The following is a 23,779-nucleotide window of genomic DNA, read 5'->3' as shown; positions in this document are numbered from 1 at the left end:
CCTTCCTTCGTATTACCGGGGTGGCTCACCTTTTTGGTTTGTCCTGCGATGGCCCCTTCTCCTCTGGTGTGGGGCTTTCCTCGTCTGATTCCCAAATGTCCCCATCCCAAGTTTCCGGGTGCCAGTCAGGGTCGGTGATAATAGTCCCCACCCAGCTCCCCTTCTGCCCTGGTTTTCTCCCTCTCCTGTTCTTTACCACTAGTATCATGTAATGTGTCGCCAATTTAGCACATTTCTCCTCCAGGAGCTCCCTCTCATCACTGACCTCCAGCAGAGCCTGCCTCTGCACCACCTGGGTGGCTCGGACTGCCTGTAATTGCTCTTGGAGGAGCTGATTCCTCTCCTGTTCCTCCTTTAACTGCTCCGCTAAAATCTTATATGCACACAGCAGAGCACCTCCCATCCGACCAGCGTGTTCCAGTCGAACCGAGTTCTTAGTACGGTCAGTCTCCCCAAACTGACCCCAATACTGTAAAACCACCATGGGGTCCTTCTGCCTCCATGGTTCTGGAGATACCCGGGTGCAGGTCTCCCATCGGTTCCACAGAGTATTCCATGGTTCTGGCCCCCATTCAGGACACTCCCTCGGAGGCGCAGCCTCCCTGCAGTCACCAGTGCTGCCTGCAGCTCTCCCGAAAAAGGACCACCGCATGTTGCACACACAATAAAGACCACAAACACAAATAGCACAAACACGATTTCTATCAAGTGGCACAACCTCACCTAGCTATGCACCCTACTAGTGAGTTCCGCTATTTCAGTAGCCAATAAAGATCACAGACACAACAGCACGAACACAATTTTTATCTAGTGGCACGACCTCACCAACCTATGCACTCCACTAGTGAGTTCCACTGTTTAATTGCCGAATCCCATCCTCGTTGCCAATTATGTTCCGGACGGACTCGGGATTCGGCAATAATCACGCCAGAACGAGATGACTACATCAAGCATTTATTCAGGTGAAAGCACCTAAAAGCAGCAAAGTATGGATAACTACTCATGAGGTGATACCTGCCGATCTGGACCTGAACGTCCTCTCGAGCTGGCAGATCAAGGAGAGAGAGTTGCTGACCGGCTCCCGTGGAGTCAGCGCAGGCCTCAAAGTCAGGAGTTTCTTCTCTCCCCCGCTCTCTCCACACTGTCCACTTTTATGCCCGGTGCATCCTGGCACGTAGGGTCAGCCCGACCCAGGAGGCAGCCCGGGAGGCGGACAAACGCCGCCTCTAGTTGCACAACTCTCCCCCCGGGGTGTGCAGGTACGCATGCCAGTCAGGGGTCCCAGCCCTCAATTCGAGGGTCCTGCCTTCCTCCTCTTCTTCCTCATTTCCGAGTGTTTGACCTCCAAAGGTAGTTTGGAGGATGTCTGCGGTTAAGTTGGTTACAAGCCCAGCCGAGCGGCCGGCTTCAACAGGTTTCTGGGGCGGGGGCTGCCTGTGAACCGGGCTGAGCAGCTGCATCCCTGCTCCTTATTGCTCAGCCTAGGCAGGCAAACATCTTCTTTCCCAAGGTCTGGCCTCTTCTTCTCACAGGAGGTTTTTATGACTCTACAGATCACAGAAATTTCCATCTTCAATACACATTCTCCTGTGGAAATGGGTAATGTTTGATTTGTGTTCTTTGTCAATCTATATTCATATTCATTTATGCCTTTGTAAGTAAAACATTTTAAAAAGAAACAGAATAAATATCACAAGTTGATCTTTAAAGAGGTTTTGAGTCACACTTAATTATCATTAATATGTATGGGGGATGTTTCTCCTATCAGCTAGAAATGTGATAGAGATGTAGAGGGAGTTTTAGAGTGCGCATTTTGAGTCTTTGTGATTTATCAACACAGCAGGCCTCTGAGCAGAGCATTGCATTGAGCAAGGAGGTTTCCTGAGGCGTGGGATGGGAGAGGCAGCTCGTGATGCTTGCCGCAGAGCTGGGAGTTGGTGCTTGAGGAACTGGCAGCTTCGGAGAGCGGCCCGGGGACCTCCTGTTGCGGATGCCGGCATGCGTTGGCTCCGCACACTGCCCCCTGCACCAGGGTTTGCTGTGATGGAGCAGGTACTACCCCTGGCTGCCTCTCCCTGGAGCAAAAGCAGAAGTTCTAGGAGTCTAAATTGTGTTGAGAAGGTGGGTAGTGCTGCCTTTCGTGTCAGTGCATCTTCATTTGTGCTGAGCCTGGGAATCTGCCCAGCGTGGGCTCTGTGCGGGGCTATCCACTGGTCTCAGTGATGCAAAGCTACCAGCAGCCACCAACGTCCATGCAGTGAAAATGTGTAAAACGGTGAAGGAGGAGCCTTGAGGGAGCTAAATCTGAGCTTCAGGAAACAGTCTTTTTTCATTTAACTAAAGGAACTTTTGGCATGGTTCAATGTAAACGTTAAACCAATATCTTTGTTTGCTTTTAGCAATTTTGTTATAAGTCTTTTAAATCCTTTTTCTGGGAATCCTCATAAGCACAGAGCACACTGGTTCTTTCTAGTGTGCCCTTGTGTGGCCTTGGGGGTTCCCTGTGATCTAAATGATGCTTATTTTGACTAATAAGCCAGTCCTAATTTTAATTCTGGTGGCTTTAGAGGCACCTGCTTCCTTGGTGTGACGCATTGGGGCGCACTTGGGTACCTTGCACAGTCTCCGATGGAGAAGCGGGACTCTGGCCAAAACTGTTAGATGTCCAAGTTGTGAAAAAGTGATCATGACAAGTCAATTAAACAGGATTTGTGATGGTGCTCATGGCTGGACCTTCCTTCCGCTATTTGTTGAAGAGAACCTAAGTCTGTTAACCATTCAACTGTTTATTTTGAAAAGCTTTGAGATAGGCAAGCTGCAATGGAGACAGGCTTTATTTTTTCCACTGGAGGCAGAGAGAAGACTTTGAACCATTTGGTAAAGCTTGTGTTCTAGGTAGTAACTACGTTTCAGATATTACAGAGCTACTGAAGTTCACAAGGGACTTGTGTGTGTCCAACTCTTTTTTTTTTATATAACCATGAGGTGATGCACTTGCTGATTTGAGGTTTAGGAGAAAGCTGAAGGGCATTTCATGAAACTAAATATGGGAAGATAAGAACAGAAATGAAAGGACGAGATTTAGCAAGGACCTGTTTGGTTTTTTTTATTTCAACAACATCATGTTTACCTGAAAGCAGTATGTGTTGTCTTTCTTACAATGTCACTTTGCTAAGAGCGTCTCAGAGACGTGCAAAACAATGAAGGGCTGGGGATGAAATGCAAAATAGGCTGTGTGGAAACAAGAGTTGATCAAACGTTGTAGTTGTCTGGAAGATATATGAAGATTAATATATAGAAACAAAGGTTGAGTGATCCAAACTTAGCCACAAAAGCAAAATTTTAGAGTAAGTCTCAATTCTGCTAAAGTAGAGGGCACTGGCCAGGTGAATACAGTGAAGGGCAACCAAGGATGAATCTTAAGCGGAGAACATCTGACATAATAAAGAAAGATAGAGCGTGTTCAACTCAGTATAGGGGACTAAGTTAAAGGTGACTTCTGGAAGTGTTTAGAATCATGAATGGGTTTATGAAATGGAATAGGGTTTGCCATTGGGGGACGCTAACCTTGAACAGGTTAGCAGATTGCTCTGGAGCATGGAATACAGAGCCATTGATTTCACTGCAGCTGCAGGAAACGCTCAGTGTGGAGCAGACTAATGGGCTGGCAGCGGGCACAAAGCAGGGCAGGTGGGTTTGGGCCCCTGAGCTGAACCTGGATTTGCCGTGTGAGCGTCCGGCTCCTGTCCCGCTGGGCAGCGCGTGCGGAGCCGGGGGCAGGAGCGGCCTCTGCAGCCTCCGGCATCCCGGCCAGCCCGACGCTGGCCTCTGCTGCTGCTTGTGTGGAAAAGAACCAGTTCCTTGTAGCATCCAGTGCAAAGCAAAGAAAGTGCATCTTTGGAGTTTGTTTTTCCTCCTGAGGATTTTTACAAAATAAATGCTGGTATTGAAGCGAGGAGATGAAGAGACGTGAGACATGGCGAGGATCTGCGTGCTGTGGAGCGCTGCGCGGAGCCACCCGGAGCGAGCCCGGGGCCTGGAGAGCAGAAAAAGCAGCCGCGGAAGCATCGGCGGCGGGGAGCAGCCCGGCTTGGAAAATGCTCACGTGGGAAAGTGTTGGCAAATGCGATGCTTCAACAGTTCCAGGCTGTGTTTAAGGCGGGGATCTTGCTGCAACCTGCTAGGCTCTTTGGGGAAGATTCACATAAATCACATTCTGTGTCTGAGCATTGCAGATATTTGTTTGTTGCCTTCGGGTTGGCAACTGATGACCGCTGTCCGAGGCGGCACGGGCGCCACCCCCGCGCCCGGGCCAAAGAAGTACAGACACCAATATGAGGATACTTCAAATGGCGTTTATTGTCACGTGTCAGCGTCTTTTATGCTCGTGCTCGCTGCGGAAGGACTGCGCGTTAACCAATAGCGTGCGTGGCTCACATATCTTGCCTTATACGGCATATTTTGCCTTATACGGATTATGCCTGCTAACTCCTGCGCTTTCCGTACATCGCGAGATCTTCCAAGCGCCAGGCCCTGTCGTTTAGCCTAAGTATGGCCAGCCTCAATCTGGCTTGCCATCTCTCACATTTGTTTTTGTGTGAAAATAAAAAGAAAAATCCTTGTAGGTGAGATTCTTTTTTGGGGGGTATCGGTTTGCTTGCTTGTTAGGCTTGCCAGCATGATTCCTTATTTTTCAAAGGTGAATGGATTAAAAGATAGGAAATTTCAAACCTTGTATAAAGCTTTTTCATCATTTTATTTTATTTGTGCTTGCAATGCAAACTGTTGAAGATGAAAAAATAGGGAAGCTATCCCATCCTCCTTTGATTGTGATGATAGTTTTTTTATATCTACATTGTGTATTTAATGAATTTGAATTCTGGAAAAGTGGAGAACACAGTTTGAAAAGGCGTTACGTGGTCTTTCAAAGCCTCTAGTGGACGCTTAGTGTTATACAACTTAATAATGGCTGGGGATGACACCAATTTTATAAAGGTTTGACAGCTGAACTTCAGTTTTTGAAAATGAATGTGAATCAGGTTGGATTCTAATACTCTCATTCTCCAGAACAGTTTCCTCTTCTGAAAACTGTACGAAAAGATCAGGGTTGATGAGTTCTGTTTACCTATAACAAGGATAAGGAAAATCATGATATTTTGAGGGAAACATATGGTTACAATAGTCTGCCATCTCTTTCTCTATAAAAACTGATAAGCTTGCAAGTGTGTGCGCCCCAAAACGTATCTTGATTCCACGCTGCCAGGATCACCATAACCCTGTCACTTCCATGAGGAGTCCCAGTTCTTTGGTACATGGGAGTTGCTTTTAGCTCTTCTTGCCTTATCTGATTGCAGTGGAGAGAACCTGCACATCAGTTGTCCAGATGTCTCTCTTTATGCACGTTTGCTACCACGCGACCGTGGAAGTAATTCCTTAGTAATCCCTGCAGTGGCATGCGGGAGCAGCGCGTCCCAAATAATGTATGTCAGCCTGTGACAGAGCTAGGACAGCGATCCGAGGCTTGCTGGTGGTTTGGTGGCTCTAAGCTGCTCTCTCTGCAAACAGTCTGGATTGAGCTCTGGGGCTTCTGCGATACCTAGAAGGATAAGCCGGGGGAAGTGTTTTTCTTAGGAAGACCTGGGATAGCTCGGAGTGTGCGGAGGAGCAGGAGGTGAACACGTAAACACAGTGAAGGTGCGGGAGGCAGGCTGCAAGAGGAAATCCTCTCTTGCCGCGAAGTGTCCTGTATCCAGTGAGGAAATACAGACAGATGGGCTGGAAGCTGTAGTATTTTCCCATTCCACAGTTGTTCCGGATGGGCTCGGGATTCAGCAACAATCGCGCCAGAACGAGGTGACTACATCGAGCATTTATTCAGGTGAAAGCATATAAAAGAAGCAAAGTATGGATAACTATTCATGAGGTGATACCTGCCGGCAGGATACCGGACCCACAGATCCTCTCGAGCTGGCAGATCAAGGAGAGAGAGTTGCTGATCGGCTCCTGCGGAGACAGCGCAGGCCTCAGAGTTAGGAGTTTCTTCTCATCCTCCGCCCCGCTCTCTCCGCACTGTCCACTTTTATGCCCGGTGCATCCTGGCACGTCGGGTCAGCTCAACCCAGGAGGCAGCCCGGGGGGCGAGCAAACTCCACCTCTAGTTGCACAACTCTCCCCCCTAGGTGCACAGGCGCACACACCAGTTGGAGGTCCCAGCCCTCAATTCGAGGGTCCTGCCTTCCTCCTCTTCTTCCTCATTTCCGGGTGTTTGGCCTCCAAAGCTAGTTTGGAGGACGTCTGTGGTTAAGTTGGCTACAAGCCCAGCCGAGCGGCCGGCTTCAACAGGTTTCTGGGGCGGGGGCTACCTATGAACCGGGCTGAGCAGCTGCATCCCTGCTCCTTATCGCTCAGCCTAGGCAAGCAGACATCTTCTTTCCCAAGGTCTGGCCTCTTCTTCTCACAGGAGATTTTTATGACTCTACAGATCACAGAAATTTCCATCTCCAATACATGCCACCCTGTGATCTGTAGAGATCACAAACAATCATAAAGGTTCTCACCTCCTACACATACCACCCCGCGATCTGTAGAGGTCAATCTATCGTAGCCAAACACTTGAACAGATAACGTTTTCACAGCAGTTTCAACCATGCCTTGTGTCAGCATCACTGTGCAAGGGATACAGCATATGATAATATTGCAAATAGAAATAACAGCTCGAATAACAGTTTCTATAGCCATGGCCAACCCCATGTCCATCGTCCAAATGGAGTCCAATCACCATCCATTCTCAATTGATGAGTCAGGTCCTGTAACATCCGGACCTGGGCATGCATAGAGGTGGTATGGTCGCTTAGAATCATGCAGCACATGCCCCTGCCTTCTCACATCTGCGGTCATGCATAAGCAGTAGCATAGCCATTGCAGCAAGGTTGCGTGCTGAGCCGAGTCTACATCTACTAACAATGATGGGAAAGCTGTCGTCGTAGCACTGCAGGATTTTGCTAGCCAGTATTCTGGTCTGCGTAGCATGGTCAGTGCTTGCGCGGCAGTGATCCCTGGAGCAATGATGTTCTTACATCTCTCTCTCTCTCTCTTTTATTTTTTTTATTTTTATTTTTTTTGAAACCTGGTCCCTAAAATAATAAGCTGCCCTACTGTGCAGGGTGGCATAAGCAGTCCAATGGGCGTACGTGCAGCAGAGTTAGCATAAGCAATTTTTCAGGCAAGTTCTGTGGTTCTGTGCACAAGTTAATTACGCTGTCACTCATGCCAGCAGCAGGCCGCTTGGCCTACATTCGCCTCCTAGATGGCCCTCAGAGACAGAGGTGGCCATCACTCACAACAAGGTCTGGCATGGCATGTGTCCCCACTGCTCAACGCCTAAGGGGTCGCAGCCAACAGCAGAGCTCGAGGTTCTTCTTGGTGGCGAACACAGAGGCCAACCCAGTCTTGCCCTTGACTATGGTAGCAGGCACTTAGGCTTCAGCTGGTCATCAAGGTAGTGTCTCACTTGCCTCATGCAGTAGCAAGGCACTATTATGGCAGCACATACACAGATTGTCATTAAACATGGGTAACATACACAAAATCACAACCTCTAATAATAACTACATTGTGAGCATGTTGACGCGGGGGTCTCGGATACCACAGACACGATCAATGTGATCAAGCAGTGCCAGTTTATTCAGGGTTCCAAGTGCGCTTATATGCAAGACTTCCCCGTACACGCAAGTGCTTCTTTACAATGATTGGTTAAGACCCTGTGTCTACACATCTAACTATACAGTGTGATAGGCTAACTAACAGTGTCCACGTGTCTTTACATTTAACGACCGTCCCCCTCTTCCTGTTTGTCTCAACTGTTTGACTCCTTATCTGATTGTTCCTTATCTTTTATTCTGCAGTCTTTTCATCCTTTTAAGCTAGGTCCGGCACCCTGGTGCCCCTCTGGTGCCCATCTGCCCTTTTATCTAGGTCTGACACCTATCTGCCCTTTTATCTAGGTTTGGTGCCTACCTGGCTTGCTCACAGCTTGCTCACACTGGCCTTCAGGAATCCCACAATTCCCCCTTCTTGTTTTTGAGCAAGCTAGGATTCTTGATGGTTCACCCAAAATATGTCTTTGATCGCCTTGTCCACTGTCTGTCTCAGACACTTAATCAGGCAGGGAAGGACAACCAAAATGCATAAGAAGATTAGCAGAATCATCAAACCTGTTTTGATCAGTGATTGTAGCCAACCAAACCTTCTTTAAGGCATTCTCAATCATATTGGATACACATTTCAATAAGCAAGGCACAACTAGTAGAATGCAACATAGAATCAACAACACCATCCCAACACTTAATACCTAACACTGGTGCATCGAATTGATCTGCTGTTCCACAAAGCCAACAACTCTTGATTTGGTTATAATTAACAATTTGCCTAAAAAGCATAACATATCCATTAGCACTAAAAGCAGCATTAACCCCTATAATAGCGTTAAAAGCAATACTACCTCCTAAAAGCTACAAAATATAGCTAATAACAGTAACACTTCTTCCTCCCATGTTTTCCTTCTGCAGGCTCACATTTTCCACAGCTAGGGTACCAGTTGCTTGCCTGCTACATCTGATGTATGTGAGTTTGCTTCCAGCCAAGTCTCACCCATTTCACTGGCACCCATCTGGTTCCAGTATCTGTACCCTTTTCCCCAGGTTATCAAGTCCAAAGGTCCCGTCCATTTTCCCGTGTTCCAGTCTCTCAACATCACCTTACACGGACCCGACTTTGCTTCTGTCAGGACTCCCTTTGGCCCAGCCCTGTGTATGACCATCGGAGGGACTGGGCAGTCCTGGGGTAATCTCAAAAGATTTAAAACATATACTGCTTTTGCCAATCTCTCTGCAGGCATAATTCCCAATTCTCCCCTTTTCTGTTTTTGTAGCTGGCATTTCAGCGTTTGGTTCTTCATTCTTACTTCCTGTGCTGAAGTATTTCCCTAGTCTCTTTCCAAGGATACAAGTCAGAGTACAGCTCCCACTCCTCCACTGGTGGGGGGGACGCCATAGTCTGAGTTATTCCTGGCTTTCCTGCTTTCAAATTCTGCACTTTCTTGTTGTGCTTATTAAGCCCTCTCTGCTGATATATATTACACAATAAAGATCTAAAGACTACACACACAAACAGCACAAACACAGTTTCTATCCAGTGGCACGACCTCACGTAGCTATGCACTTCACTAGTGAGTTCCACTGTTTCAATTGCCAAAGCCCATCCTCATCGCCAATTAGGTTGCGAATGGGCTTGGGATTTGGCAATAATCACACAAAACAAGGTGGCTAAGGGGAGCCTCTATTCAGGTGAAAGCACATTAAAGAAGCAAAACATGAATAATTACTCTTGAGGTAATACTTGTGGCAGGATACTGAGACTGAACCTTCTCGAGTTGGCAGATTAGAGGGTTGCTGACAGGCTCCTAACTCAGCGGGCGTCCTCGCAGAGACAACCTAGGCCTCAGTGTTAGGAGTCTCACCTCGCCTCTCTCCGCACTGTCTGTTTAAGCTCGGTGCATCCTGCCACGTAGGGCCAGTACGTGCCAGCAGGCAGACCAGGGGGCGGACAAACTCCGCCTTCAGTCACATAACCTTCCCTCCTGGGTGCGCAGGTGCGCATGCCAGTAAGTGGTCCCAGCCATCAGTCGGAGGCTCCTGCCTTCCTCATCTTCCTCCCTCTCGGGTGTGTGACCTTCAAACTAGTTCAGAGGATGTTTGCAGGCAAACATCTTCTTTCTCAAGACCTGGTTATGACTCTACAGATGATACAAATTTCCACCTTTCAACCATACCTCGTGTCAGCATCATTATACAAAGGATAAAACACATAATACAGACGAACATAGCAAAAAGAAATAATAGCCCTAATAACGGTTTCTGTCCTCACTTAAAGCATTACAATTCTCTAACTTCCACTTTAAAAGACAGATCAAATCCCCCTGCACCTCCCCCCTGGCTGTTGCTAAGCCCTCAGCAACATCAGTCTCCTTGATCTCATTCGCCTTTTCTTCCCCGGCCCCCTTCTCTAATTTTTCAAGGCGATCCAGCAAGTCCTGGACCCAGCTGGGCCGTTCCTCAGGCTTGCTGGGGGCGTCTGGAAGCGGGGGCACAGACGGTGCAGGCGCTGCGGGCGCAGGTGGGGAGGGTTTGGCAATGGATCTCCAAACACCAGCGGTTTTCGGTGATGTTGCGGTCGCGGTCCTGAAGCGCTCGCAAAGGCTTTTACAGGTACACTGCTCGCAGGTTCGGCGGGCTCACGATCCGTCGGTGGCCCTGTGATGTCCTCTGAGCAACGGGAGGACTCAGAACTCCTTCGCTTTCACGCCTTGTTGGATGGCAACACTGGGCCCATGAACACCTCCTGAGAGGAGGTAGCCGCTTTTGTCGGCCCACTCTCTGAGCTCGGTGACGTGGTAGCCACAAGCACCGCCATTGCAGCAGCGCGTTCGGCCTTCATTTCCTTTAATACCTGTCGTACCAACCGCCACCCAGTGTCTAAATTGACAGCATCTTTTGACCCCTCACTCACTTCTTCCCACAACTCTGACCCAATCCAGTCCCACGTGGGCATCTCGAAGGCCACATTTACCGATGGGATCAAATCCCGCTCATGGGCCCCTGTCAACAGTTTCTCGAGTAAGACCTTATCATATTTTAGTCCTCTCGTAGAAAGGATATGTTGGAGGAGCTTAACCACTGCTTCTTTCTCAGAACTTAGCGTGGACCCCATCTCCTCCCCAGCCGCTCACCTGTCCTGGGTGAGATTCCAAAGTCGTCCTTACGCTGGCGATTTTCCAGGCACTGGGGCAGCACCTGTTGCAGCTGGATCCTCCCACACCCTCGGGTACCGCTGCTGGTAAGCACTCCTGGAAGCTTTTGGCGCGAGGGTCCCTGTTCGGGCACCACTTGTCGACGCGGGGGTCTCAGACACCATGGACATGATCAATGTGATCAAGCCGTGCCAGTTTATTCAGGGTTCCAAGTGCGCTTATATGCAAGGCTTCCCCGAACATGCGAGCGCTTCTTTACAATGATCGGTTAAGACCCCGCGTCCATGCGTCTAACTATACAGTGTGATAGGCTAACTAGCAGTTTTCATGCGCCCTTATGTTTAACGACCGTCTCCCCTCTTCCTGTTCATCTCAGCTCTTTTACTCCTTATCTGACTCTCAGCCGAATTCCTTATCCCTTAGTCAGTGGTCCTTCTGCCCTTTCACCTATATCTGGCTTGCTCACAACATGACCACTGGCCTTCAGAAATCCCACATGGGAGAAGAGAATTGAACCAGAAGAAGTGTTGAAAAAATAAAGAAATGTAAAATAACAGAGACTCAGTTACAGGCAGCGCAAGAGCTGGGTGATCAGAAGGTTTGCCTCTTGTGTAAATGTGTGCTGAGTAGTTTTGTCTATGGATGAGGAATTTTAATACCAGCATGCAGTACTAAGTAAGTGCAACCCTATCTTCTCCATTTTTTATTATGGATACGTACATAGTTCTACAAAGATTGTATTGATCAAGTTTGGTGAACTGTCATTTCTGTCTTTTTTTGGTGCAATCACAGCTCACAGAACGAGCATAGTAGATTGCAGACAGGAACAGTTTCATAATGATCTCTGCAGCCCAAGGCTCCCGGGCCTGCTATTTCCAGCAACCAGGGAAATTTACTTGAGATTCCTCACAAGTATTGGCTGTTTAGAAGCTACATCAATAAATTAAAAAAGCAGTCAAGTCTGCTGCTGCTGCAGTTGTACTGCCACCATTGCTTGGCACTTCTGTTCTGCTGGAGATTTTGTTTTTTCTCATCTGCCAAGCCATCTGCCATTGCTGGGCAATCTTTGTTGTTATAGTTAAAAAGCTGGATTTGTTTAATCTTGCTAGCATGACTTGTTGTGACCGAAATGGGTTAGAGGGACGGATGTATGAGTACATCAGCTTGCAGATAGGAGATTCTGGGCCCCAGGGCATTGGGAGGATGTGTAGGGGCTAAGTTGGTGCAGGCAGGTACAGCTGGTGCAGCTGCAGTTGGCCAGCAGGAGCAGCCTTTGCTTTGTAGTCAAGGGAGGCCAGTAAGATGCTGTAGTGCATCTCCTCCTCGGCCGGAGAAGCACAGCAACATTTGGAATCACCATCTTGTTACCGCCACCACCAGTTCCTGGGTAACAAAAGGCTTTTTAGCATTCTGAGGACCTGTGATATTTTGCTCTTTTGTTTCCTCTATACTCTGTCAAAAAATGTGAAATAGGGTAAAGCACAGATATAGATACTTATGTGGGACTTGGTAACAATAATGATCTTGCATGTTTTGTTCTTTCCTGCTACTTAAAAGGTCAGCATTTTCTATCCAGGTAGCATATTATGCATACCAACAGAGCTAACACAGAATCACAACTAACCTCTGTTTTGATGTTCTTTTTTCAGCTTTAATATGTGTTTATCACAAGCTTCAAGCAATTAAGAGATTGGATTTTCACTCCTGTTGTTTGGAGGTTTCATCTTTCACGTAATGTGCATGGCCAGAATTCTATTGGGCAGCTCCATCAAACATGGTCTCTTTTACTTACAGCATACCTGAGGTTTATCCATAACTACTGTATGTTCATCTTGCTCTGTGTACCCCTGCTATCATGTTTACAGCATATTTTTAAAATGACTGCTCTGTGATACATTTTTAAAAAGTAGCTCCTATTAGAGTGTCTGTTAGCTTCTATAGTGAGAAAGTTTTTACTTCATTGTTCAATTGTATTTGGCTCTGATACAGGATGTGGCTGAACGGCAGCAAGAATGCAAAGAGAAACTGCAGGAAATATGTGATTTGCTCATGCAGACTGAAAATCGAATCATCGGGCACCGAGAGTCTCTCGATATTGGAGACAGCAAGGCTGAGCTAGAGCAGTACCAGAGCAGGCAGGAGGTATGTTCACCCCTAATCAGGCACATTAATGAAGGATGAGGGTAGAGGGGAGTGACTAGGCATTTTCACTGGCAGAAGAGGCTACCGTGCGAGGAAAGTAAAATAGGTTTGTCTGGCCAGCAAAGCAAAGGCCTAAATGAGTGTCTTTAAACTGTTGCCCATGAAAACACTGAAGTTATGTGCCAGTGGCAAAAAATGTTTGAAACTAGAAAGCAGTAAAATAGGGAGCATTTACGAAACACTTCCAGATTTCTTAACTGTTTAATTTAAGACTGTTCCTGTCAGATGTGATAAAGCCACACTTGTTTATTGTGTTAAAATCACATTCTGGATGTGTTTCTGGTGATAGGGAAGGCTTATCCTTGTGCACAGTATTCTTGAACTCCAGCAGACTTCCTGTTGCTGGAGCCTTTCCCTTGCCTCCCTCTCGCTTTCTGATGAATTCAGGATTTCCTGGGCTGCTTGCAGACTCCTCGGTGCCCTTATGGAGCAGCTCCCTGTCCATGTGTTTGCTTCCCTGTTCCCTGCAGCACAGCAAGCCCTCGCTGGGTTTCCCACGTGGTACCTGGGAGCTCCTGGCCTGGCTCAAGGTTTAGCTTGAGAGAGAAGGCCCTGTCCCTTTGTGAGATGGTGGTAGCCAAATCATTGAGACCGGCGCCCGCCTTGGGTCGTTTTCCTTTCTGGAAGCCAGCCTGTGTGCGCTGGTGTCCTCGCCGTGTCCGTGAGGCCTCTCTGGGCCCCGAGAATCATTGCTCAGCTGCGCTGTGGCGTGTCGCAGTGGCCAGGTCCTCTGTAGCGAGGAGGCCTCGGTGGCCTGACCTGTGATGCTGCCTGCAGAAGAGGTGGCTGGAGCGAGTGCTGTGCACAGGCAGTGTCCTGGCTGAGGGCCAGGGACCATCAGCTGTAAGCTTTTACTCAGTCCTGGCTGACATCGCTTGAGATTTTGACAGTTAAAGGCCTGGATAATTTGATCCGGCCCTTCCTCCTCCTCCTCCTAGTCTTAGTTATATTAGTTATACCATAAGAGCTCCACTGAGCTCCAAAGAGGGTCAATAAGACATAAAGGCAGAAACTTCCTGACTCCTCTTGCCTCACTTTCATGATCTTCAAAGTAACAAAAGCATCTAGTTTAAGTTCCTTTTGTAGTCGGTGGAAAAACCTAAGTACCCTCAAGAATTCATGATCTAAATGGGTGCTGAATAGTCCATGCTAGTAAAGGAATTATATACCATGTACTTCAGTTTTTAATATAAATAAATATCAGCTATCCTTGACTGTCTGGCAGGCAGCATAACAGGCAAGTTGTTGTTTGCTGGCTGACTTCTTGCAGTTGTAGCAGTGTGTCTAGCAAACGGAATGGGGATTAAAGAAGGTTTCTTACAGATCACGTCAGGGAGAGCTTTGGCCCTTCATAATCTGTATGGGATGGGAGCACAGACAGATTTCTCAGAGACAGAGAATCTTGTTGTAATACAGGGTTTCCAGGAAGAGCATTTTAGAATACCTGCTGAACTGCTAAAATGAGTTCTTCTTTCAGCTGCAGCAAAATCTGCAGTGTAAAATGAGAGTCAGATCTTTTATGACTTGCAGCATCAAGCATTACACTACATAGAGAAGAAAAAAAATATTATTTCAGTAATTGGGGAAATATATTAAAAACCAGAGATATTTTAATAATTAAAGCTCCTTTCAGGTAATTGGAAGGCAGATGTTCTGTCTGGCACTATCATATGACAAGGCAAACTGGTTAAAATAAAATTAAACATCAGTCCCATGTAAAATTTAATGGCATTAAACATTACTTTGAGATTGAAAGGATTACATTATGATTAATTTTTTGATTGTTATGACAAATTGCATTAAGAAAAAAGTTCTTACGGCATTTCTGGCCTGACCAAAGCCAGGAAATATGGGAAATCTTCTACCTAGAAAAGATTAGTGTGAATTTCTGAGTTTTATTCAGCTCCCTCTGCAACTTTTCATTAGAATAGTAATAGAACTGAACTTCCCAAGAGACTCACCTTACTAAAGATAGCGTCACAGATTTACTGTGTCTCAGGCAATATATACATGTATATTATTCTATGTATATGGAGACAAGAATATTTGAGCTACTAAAGAAAGAAAAAAAAAATAGCCTTGGTCAAAAGGGAAGTATAAGACAAGAGGTTTCCAAATTGCAGTATTTTAAAAAAGTACTTAGCTGTGCTTGGAGATAAGGGCTTTTTTTTTTTTTTTAAAGCAATCTTAGTCTGCAGTTTAGTAATATGTCACGTATGCTTAAGTAAAGAAGGAGCCTTGTGGTGCTTGCAGCCAAATCAGAGGTAGTTATAAGAGGTTAATCCGAAAGTTCTTGTGAATAATTTATTTACCCTATTTACTTTCTCTTTTCCCAAAAGGAAATCCAAAAAGACATGAGGGAGAGTGCACAAGCTTTGGCAGAGGTTGTGAAAAGTATGGAAATGTTCTTGAAAGAGAACGGAGAAAAGTTGTCACAAGAAGACAAGGCTGTTCTTGAACAGAAACTGAATGAAGCTAAAACCAAGTGTTTGCTTCTCAGCCAGAAGGCAGAAGAATCCAAAAAAGAACTGGATAAAGCTATGACAACTGCAATTAAGCAAGAAACAGAAAAGGTTCAATATTTATTTATTCAAACTGTTTACAATGCTTAGGAGATTAGACTCGCAACTTCTTACTCATAGACTAAGGCGAGATGAAAATCGTATTTCCTGTGGGTAACTAATAAACTATTTGCTGTTTTATATTCTTTGTAAAAACAGCAGCGTGTGTGTCAAGTAATATGTTTTATAACGCTAGCACATCTTGAATGGTCTGTTTGCATACATGATATTATGTAGTGCCTAAGGAAGATTTCTGAAACTGTGAATTTTCAATGTAGGTTGCAGCTATAGAGCAACTGGAAGAGAGTAAAAATACAATAGAAAATCTCTTGGATTGGTTATCAAATGTGGACAAAGAAGCAGAACATGGTCGGAAGCTTAAGCAGGTGATAGAGCAGAACGGGATGCACTTTGAGGAGGGAGATGTGAAAGCTCTGGAAGGGGAGGAGGACGATGTCAATGGCAACCTGCTGGAGCTTCAGCAAGACATGGACACCCAGGTGGATGGACTAGCACAAAGCACAGACGATAACCTGAACCAGCAGTATCAGAGAGTCAAGGTACTGTTACAATTCAATATGTAGGTGTTAATCCTCACTCAAAATGATTGACTTCATTCACATCCTTCCTAGAATAGACTTTGGAATGGGCACTAGGAAATCAGTGATACACACTGATACGGTATTTTAGTATTTAGAAGGTACTGCAAATTTGTCAGTATTTGAAACTGTTAAAATAGCTGTTTCTTGTTTACAGTAAGAAAAAGGAGATATTCTCCAAGGGGTTCTTTCTCTCTTTCAACACATATTGAAAATAGTAACAACGATTCTATTATTCTTAATTTATTCTTGTCAGAAATTAGTGCAGTACAATCAAATTATTAGTTGCTGTGCTACAGGTAAATAATATGTGAAAAGCAGGGTCATAAATTCATTCTCTTTATATGAATTTTCCCCTAATAGCAGAACAACCTCATACAATTCCCCCAGACCACTGATAACCCATAGCTGAAATAATAATCTGCATGTGCTGGTGTCAAATTTTGTTCTACAAACTTGTCTTTTAGAAATACAGGAGAAAATGCTTGTGTGATATATATTCTAGTGTCCCCAAATTCTACTAATGAAGACATTGTTTGGTTGTGTGCTGTGTATCTGGCTGGATTTACCTTGTGATATTGCTTAAAATTTTAAAGGTGTGCATAAATATGACCAGAAGTTGAGCATAAAATTAGAATATTTACAAAATATTTTTTAACAAATGAGAGGTATATTAGAAAAGCTACTTACCATTTGATGAATTTTGTTTTGCTCCTTACTTGTAAACAGAATTCAGCAGAGATTTCAAGACAATAACAGTCTAGGGACACCTTATGAGATGATGCTAGTAATGATATTTATGTTTTTCTTGCAGGTCCAACATGAGAAAATTATTTCACAGCAGCAGGCTGTCATCATAGCAACTTAGTCTGCTCAGGCACTACTTGAGAAGCAAGGCCACTACCTTTCCCCTGAAGAAAAAGACAGGATGCAAAGGAACATGAAGGAGCTGAAGGCACAGTATGAGACTGCTTTAGCAGAATCGGAAAGGAAAATGAAGTTAACTCATTCTCTGAGGGAAGAACTTGAGAAATTTGATGCAGACTATAGTGAATTTGAAACCTGGCTGCAGCAGTCGGAACAAGAACTTGGTAATTTGTAGGCTGGTGCTTCTGACTTCAGTGGCATTATGATCAAACTGAAAAGGCAAAAGAGTTTTTCAGAAGATGTTATATCTCACAAAGGTGATTTACGGTATATTACAATTTCTGGACAAAGAGTTTTAGATGCTGCAAGGTCCTGTAGCAAAAGAGATGGTGTTAAGGTTGACAAAGAGGGTATTGATACCTCGGCTACTTATACTGAAGTGCAGAATAAGCTGGACAGCGCTTCAGATCGCTTCAAATCTCTCTATACTAAGGTAAGTTTTAATTTCCACTGAGTGGGAAAGACTGCTATAACTAATACAGCAGCTTGTGTTAAAAGGAATAACCAATGAAACAAATTACTGTGGGATGCTGTGAATTCTTTTGTTTCTTAAAGTTAGGTAACAGAAGGAGATGCTTTTCTAGGAGATCTGCTTTAGTCAAGTATTGAACTAACTAACTGCTGAACAGATTAAATTTTATATCTTGTGTTACACAGGAGGCCAGACTACATCTCCTCATTGTCCCTTCTAGCCTTAAGCTCTCTGAGTTTATGATGGTACAAGATGCCTGAGTAGCGTTTGATTCGGAAAGAAATTGGAACACTTTTAGATTGATAACATTCCTTTATTTTCCTTGCAATATTTCCCACAAATGCTTCTTTATTTGTCTCCTTATTAATGAATTGACTATAATGAGAGAAAGATTACACCAAGATCAACATTCGAAATTTCCGTTTGATTTATATTTATCATAAATAATTTGACCCAACGTGATCTTTGTTGCTGGCCCAAAGCAGCAAGTTAAGTACCCGCTCATTTGAGCAAGTGATTCTTTCCCGTTTCTGTGTCAAAGAAACTTGTGTACCCTAGAATGGGAGGCCACTTCATCTGCATGCCAGTGTCTGCCTGGCAGAACTAGCTCAGCATAATTGGCTTGTTTCCCATGCTGACTCTTTGGCTTTTAAAGCTGACAAAACAAACAAACAAAAAAACCACAATGTTGTTCAGTACTGATAAAAGTCTGGAAGTGGAAACTTTCCTGGCAATATGTAATTATGGATTTAAGAGGGATTTACTATCAGGTTGCCTTGAGGTGCCTCAGGCACCTCGTAATTCTGTAAGATCATTGCCGCAGACGCTGCAGTAGGGCTACAGTAGCAACCAGTATCTTGCTGGTCAGCAGCCGTTACCATCTTTGGCTGGGAATTTTCATCTCCTTAAGGTTCCCATGCTCAGAAGCATAAACTATGTGAAGTCATGGATTTGATCCCTGAATTGCAACACCATGTTAAACCCTTTTCCTTTGAAAGATTTGTGGAGGAGACTGTATATTTAGAGAGGCTCATTTTTATTTCCTCAAATAATTTGTGAAAAGAGTGAAGCTCAAACTTCAGTGTGTTAGATGGCCTGTGACTGGTTTGTTAGATTAGTTTGGGTGGGGATGTAAATATTCATTGCAAGATCTTCACAGGGCTTCATTTTTATGCACATAAAAATCCATTGTCAGCAGCTTGACTAGATCTCGCATAGATCAACTTGCCAAATTCTACCCTTTGCATGTATACATTTAGCCCAGACATAGTAGAGGTGCTGTGAATAGCCAGCACTGAGGTATGCAGGGCAGAGCCAACACAAAGAGGAATTTTTGTATTAAATTGAGCCTCCTCAGGCTCAAGGAGAGAGACTTTAAAAAAGTGGGATCTTCGAAGATTTAATTTTACAACTTTTAGTAGTAACTTTTGTTTTGTAAAAGCTTTTTTTTTTGCTTCTAACAAAAGCCTATTTATGTACAAATATATGTATTTGCATGCACACAATGAGAGTTTGTAGGGATTTTAGTTTGGTCTAAATTTGTTGGAGGAATCTTAAATCAGTTCTTAGCTAGTTGGTTATGTTCAATGTTTGCATTCTATGTTTGTCCACTAGATGGAGGCCAGGTGTAAACATATTGAATTAAAATACAGTTTATCTAAACTTCAGAATACAAATATTTAGAGTAACTCTTGATAAATATTTTGACTTGAGACAATTAGAAGACCTTTGCAACTGTCACCAAAGAGACTGAACGAATTCCCCTGACATTTTTGTGTGGCAATTCACGGGGTACATTTTGGAGCGTGCTGGTGTGTGAGACTGGTAGCACCTTGGGTAGTCCCAGGGTTGCGTCCTGAGGAGACCAGAACAGAGCACGTGTGTGTTACTGATCTCTATCAGTTTGGATTCGCTGGGCACATAAGAGGTTTTTGGAAGCTGGAATCTGCTGTCTGTATTTAGCAGACATAGAAGTGTCTTCTCCTTTTTTTGGACAATTTCTAGCTTATAGCATTGAAGTTCCAGAATGCTGACGCACTGAGTCTTTACGTTGAGGGAACAAAAAGTCATCCTAAGGCTTTTACTACTCTGTTACAGTGGGTTGGATTCCAGTTTCCTGACCATGTCAGTGAATTGATATTAAATCGTGTTCGAGAAACACAAATTCGGTGGATAAGTCTGGTCTCTCCCGGGTTAATCAAGATAGCAGTTTAGTGGAATGATGACAAGAAAAAATCCTACAGTATTTCAGGAAATGAAAGTATGATTGCAACACTGTTACGAAATGCAACCCACAGTTTAATGGCTGGATATTTGTTTGTTTTCTGCTCCTTTAGTGTAGCATCCTTGGAAATAACCTTAAAGACCTGGCAGATAAATACCAGCACTATGAAGATGCCTCGACTGGGCTTTTGTCAGGTCTCCAGGCCTCTGAAATAGCTGTGAACAAACAACTGTCTGAGCCAATTGCAGTGGATCCCCAAAATCTCCAAAGGCAGCTAGAAGAAACCAAGGTAAAATGCTTTATGAAACAGAAGTACTGTGTTCTAACTGGAACTGCTTTTTGTCTGAAAAGTAAAATAATCTAATATAATCCAGGTGGCTGAAGGCCAAATTCTTGCCTTGCCTGTGTCCGTGTAACTCCTAATCCTCAAATTCAGCTGCCTCAAGTATTATCTGAAAAACTTTTATGTTAGAAATTTAGTGGAGCACCAGGTTAGTGTTACTATTGTGAAAGCAAGGTGCATTTCGTATCACTTGGCAAATAATAAGGTTTGGAAGTCCCATTGCAATGTGGATAGTTTGCGAACTAGGGAAGGGTTTTGCTGACAGGATAGGGCTCGTGTCTGAGAGACCATTTGTTGTTGTCTGTGACTTTCCTTTTTTCTATTCACGTTTTTATTCTGCTATGATGAGTTTTGTAAGGAATTATACTGCATCAGCTCCGAGGCCTGATTAATCCGTTGGCCTGCTGCAGTCATATCCAGGACTATATGCTCTGCAGAGATGGAATATAACATCATTTGCCCTCTGTAGAAGCATTCTATCTTCTTCCTTGAAGGAGAGACTCACAACTTTATGTAAATCCTAGTATATACCAGGCAGGATGGTGATGGAGTTTGTCCACATAAACACTGGTTTAGGTGCACAGAATGTAAGTTTGCAGAAAGCTTTAGGGGCACAAGTCTAAGGTGATATGTATAAAGTCTCATGAGGACTGGGTTTGACAAGCCACAGGTGAGTACTTTAACCCTGTGCCCTAAAAGAGCCTGCAAAGAAGTGTGTCTCCCCATAAGGTGCAGTTAAAATGTGCTGCTGGACCTGCCCATCACTTTGGTGTGTGGCAGATCAGACTCAAAAAATAAATCACTGAAATGTTACAAGACTTAAGAAAATCATTTTTTCTTTCATAAATAGAAGTGTAAATTCTGAATTTTGGACATTAGAGCAATTAGCTGCATTTGTGCTTCTAGACAGCACAAAAGTGGAAACAAGACCAATTACAATCTGAAGCTGTTATTTAAACTTTTTGATACTTATGTCACAATGAATTATATCCTGTATAATGCCAATTTTCATGCGAGTAACACAAAAGGAGGGAATGCTGTGGCTCTTTTATGAAATGCTTACATGGATTACTTGCCACACAAAAGAGCACTCAATGCGTATGAACTGAGAAGAAGGGAGAGGGTGCAAAGCATCAGCAGATTCAAAGGAAGAGAAAAAACAGGAGGCTGAAGCACGAAAGCCAATTAATGGAAGCAAAACAAAGAGCATTTCTGGAGAAGTCAGGTGTTGTAAGTTAAAGCTGTCCCTTGTAGCCGACACATGCAGTTAATAATCCAGCTAGACACTGGCCTTGGCAGCATGGTGGTGTCTAATCTCTTTATAGGGATTAACTGTTCTTCAGAATATTCCTCAGTGCCTCTGGCCTAATCTTGTTTGCTTTCTGTCAGCACACACAGTTTTCTGCTGTATATTTTTTTTTTTGTGCAAGCACGATATTTTTATTTAGTGTAAGGAAAATTCCTCTTCAGGTTTACTTATTTCTCAAATAGCAAGCGATAGGAAGACACAACCATCCTGGCGTGGCAAGGCACAGTATATTCTGGCTTGTTACTGTGCTCTGGATGCCAGTATGACTTCCTTGTCCTGGCAGCGTAGCTGGGATTACCCGTTGCAACATATGCTCATAGCCTATGTATGTAAGTAGCATACATCAGAAAAGAAAGTGAGAGGAAAGTGAGGGACTTCAATAAAGACCAAGTGAAGCAAGACAAAGATGTCTTACATGCAGTAGCCTGAAATCGGTTAGGGACTAGTCGCTCTTGAGTAGTGCTACAGGCACTGGAGAAAGACGCTCTCAGAAGTTGATTCCACCCTCTCTTGGCTCTCTTGGGGCTGGGGAGAGCCCTGGCTGAGATGGTGTCAAAATCTGTGTTCCTTGCCTGCCTGGATAAACCTAGCCAAAATGCAGTGTCACCAGCTCCAGGAGCTACTTCAAGGAGGATCCTCATGTTTCACGGTAACACACTGTGGTCTCAGGGTCTCTGCTGCTCATCACTGTACACTTTTCCCTGGAATTGTTCCCTGATGCTGATTTGAAAAATATTTGTATTTTTCTTTTGGTAGCAGATGAGTTAGCACAAATGGTCTTTAAAAAGTTTCATCAAAAGACACATTCTCAAGTTCCATGCCAGAAATCAGTGAGTCAGAGTAGTAAAAGAGAAGATAAATGAGATGGTGAATAAAGTAAAACCAAGGCCAGAAGTCAAAGGGTCGGCATAGCCAGTGGTGAAGATTTTTCTTTTACGGAGAGGACACAATTGAGTGACCACAGCCTCTTCCTGGCACTAAGTTTAGGCTGTATGGCACATGACCAGTCCTGCCTGTGTAATTTTTAGCTGTATGGAAGAGGAGAATTGATAATTACGGAATTTTACAGGTTCCTCGGGGACAAGTATCTAATCATCAAATTGCTGTTGAAAAACTGAACAAAGCTGCTGAAGTGCTTCTGGATACAAGGGGGGAATTGACACCAGACAAAGATAAGATTCAGAAAACACTGGATAAAATATTTACTTCTCCTAATACCTGCTTTTATCACCTGTGTCTGCACCCAAATACCGGGAGAGACAAAATACAGAGTTTCTACATTTCTGTGTCACTGTTCAGGTCCATGTTTTGTTCAGTCAACACCTATTACAAACACAGTAACTTCATTGTTGGTCTGTCTCCCATACTTGATAACAAGCTCTTCACTTAGTAGTCATTATTTTATTTTTGCCTTTTTTTTTTCAGAAATAGGAATTATGTTGAATTTGCATGTAAGAATTAGTGACTTGCTGAGGATCATAAATCCTCCAGTGGGCAGTTCAAGATCAAGGAACATAATTCTAGCTACTGCTTTCCAGCTAATTATTGCAAGTTGGCTTAGCCAAGATATGATTTTGTCCTGACTTCAAGAAGCTCTCTTGACAGTTTTGTATGGATGTGGGAAGTGTTCCAGCATGACATTCACCACAATCTGAAATTTGAAGACTATGTATATCATACTTCTATCTCTTATTGCAATCCCATAAGTAACTTGCAGAGCAACAAGGTAAATCAGTGGTTGGTTTGCATCTTTGAAGTCAGTGATGAAACTTCACAGAAGGTACATGGAATACAGATTGGTATCCTAAACATGCCTGTGGTCTTGCAACTATAAACAACTTGATATTAAACAAATTGAAAACCCTTTTTTCTCTTGGCAAGAGGAGAGGGTGGTGGCAGTTCCCATTTCACTCATTCTTGCAGATGTAAGCTCTACTCCTGGATACATATCCCTAACCTTGAAATCATCTTTACATTCAAATTAGGCTAAAACCATAGAGGCTCAGAACACAGTAATCACAGTTTATCTATCAATACTAGATTAAGAGTGAATTAGTGCCTTCTCTTTATGGAAGAATTACATGGCACAGAAAATACAGAAGCAGAATAAGTATTTTCAAACACAGAAACCTTTGTTATGAGAAGACACAGGGTAATTGTTGGTTAAATTTAGTTGATGAATGAAAAGTTACTTCTCCATGAAGCGGGGAGCAGGAGGAGGCTGCTGCAGAAGATGATAATTTAACTGAACAGTGAAAATAACTTGATATAATTCCTGTGCTAACAAAGAATAGTAGCTAATTAGAGCATGTTGGTAAAGGAAAGTTGCATGTGC

At 44.1% G+C, this 23,779-nt stretch overlaps 1 protein-coding gene across 1 annotated transcript in view; it reads left to right on the top strand.

The window, feature by feature from the left end:
- Positions 1 to 3,976: 3,976 nt before the first annotated feature.
- LOC148593556 (dystonin-like) overlaps positions 3,977 to 23,779 on the top strand; it is a 98,003-nt gene continuing 78,200 nt past the window's right edge. The window contains 7 exon segments of the mRNA XM_088530548.1: positions 3,977 to 4,105; positions 12,797 to 12,949; positions 15,349 to 15,582; positions 15,849 to 16,130; positions 16,984 to 17,529; positions 19,905 to 20,081; positions 22,514 to 22,642. Coding sequence (XP_088386674.1) covers positions 3,977 to 4,105; positions 12,797 to 12,949; positions 15,349 to 15,582; positions 15,849 to 16,130; positions 16,984 to 17,529; positions 19,905 to 20,081; positions 22,514 to 22,642 — 1,650 coding nt within the window.

Source organism: Tinamus guttatus, unplaced genomic scaffold (genome assembly GCF_059628265.1).
Source record: "Tinamus guttatus ecotype Peru unplaced genomic scaffold, ASM5962826v1 Tinamus_guttatus_pri_ptg000383l, whole genome shotgun sequence".
Classification (NCBI taxonomy): domain Eukaryota; kingdom Metazoa; phylum Chordata; class Aves; order Tinamiformes; family Tinamidae; genus Tinamus; species Tinamus guttatus.
Note: the sequence above shows the minus strand (reverse complement) of the source record. Positions and strands in the feature narration are given on the sequence as shown.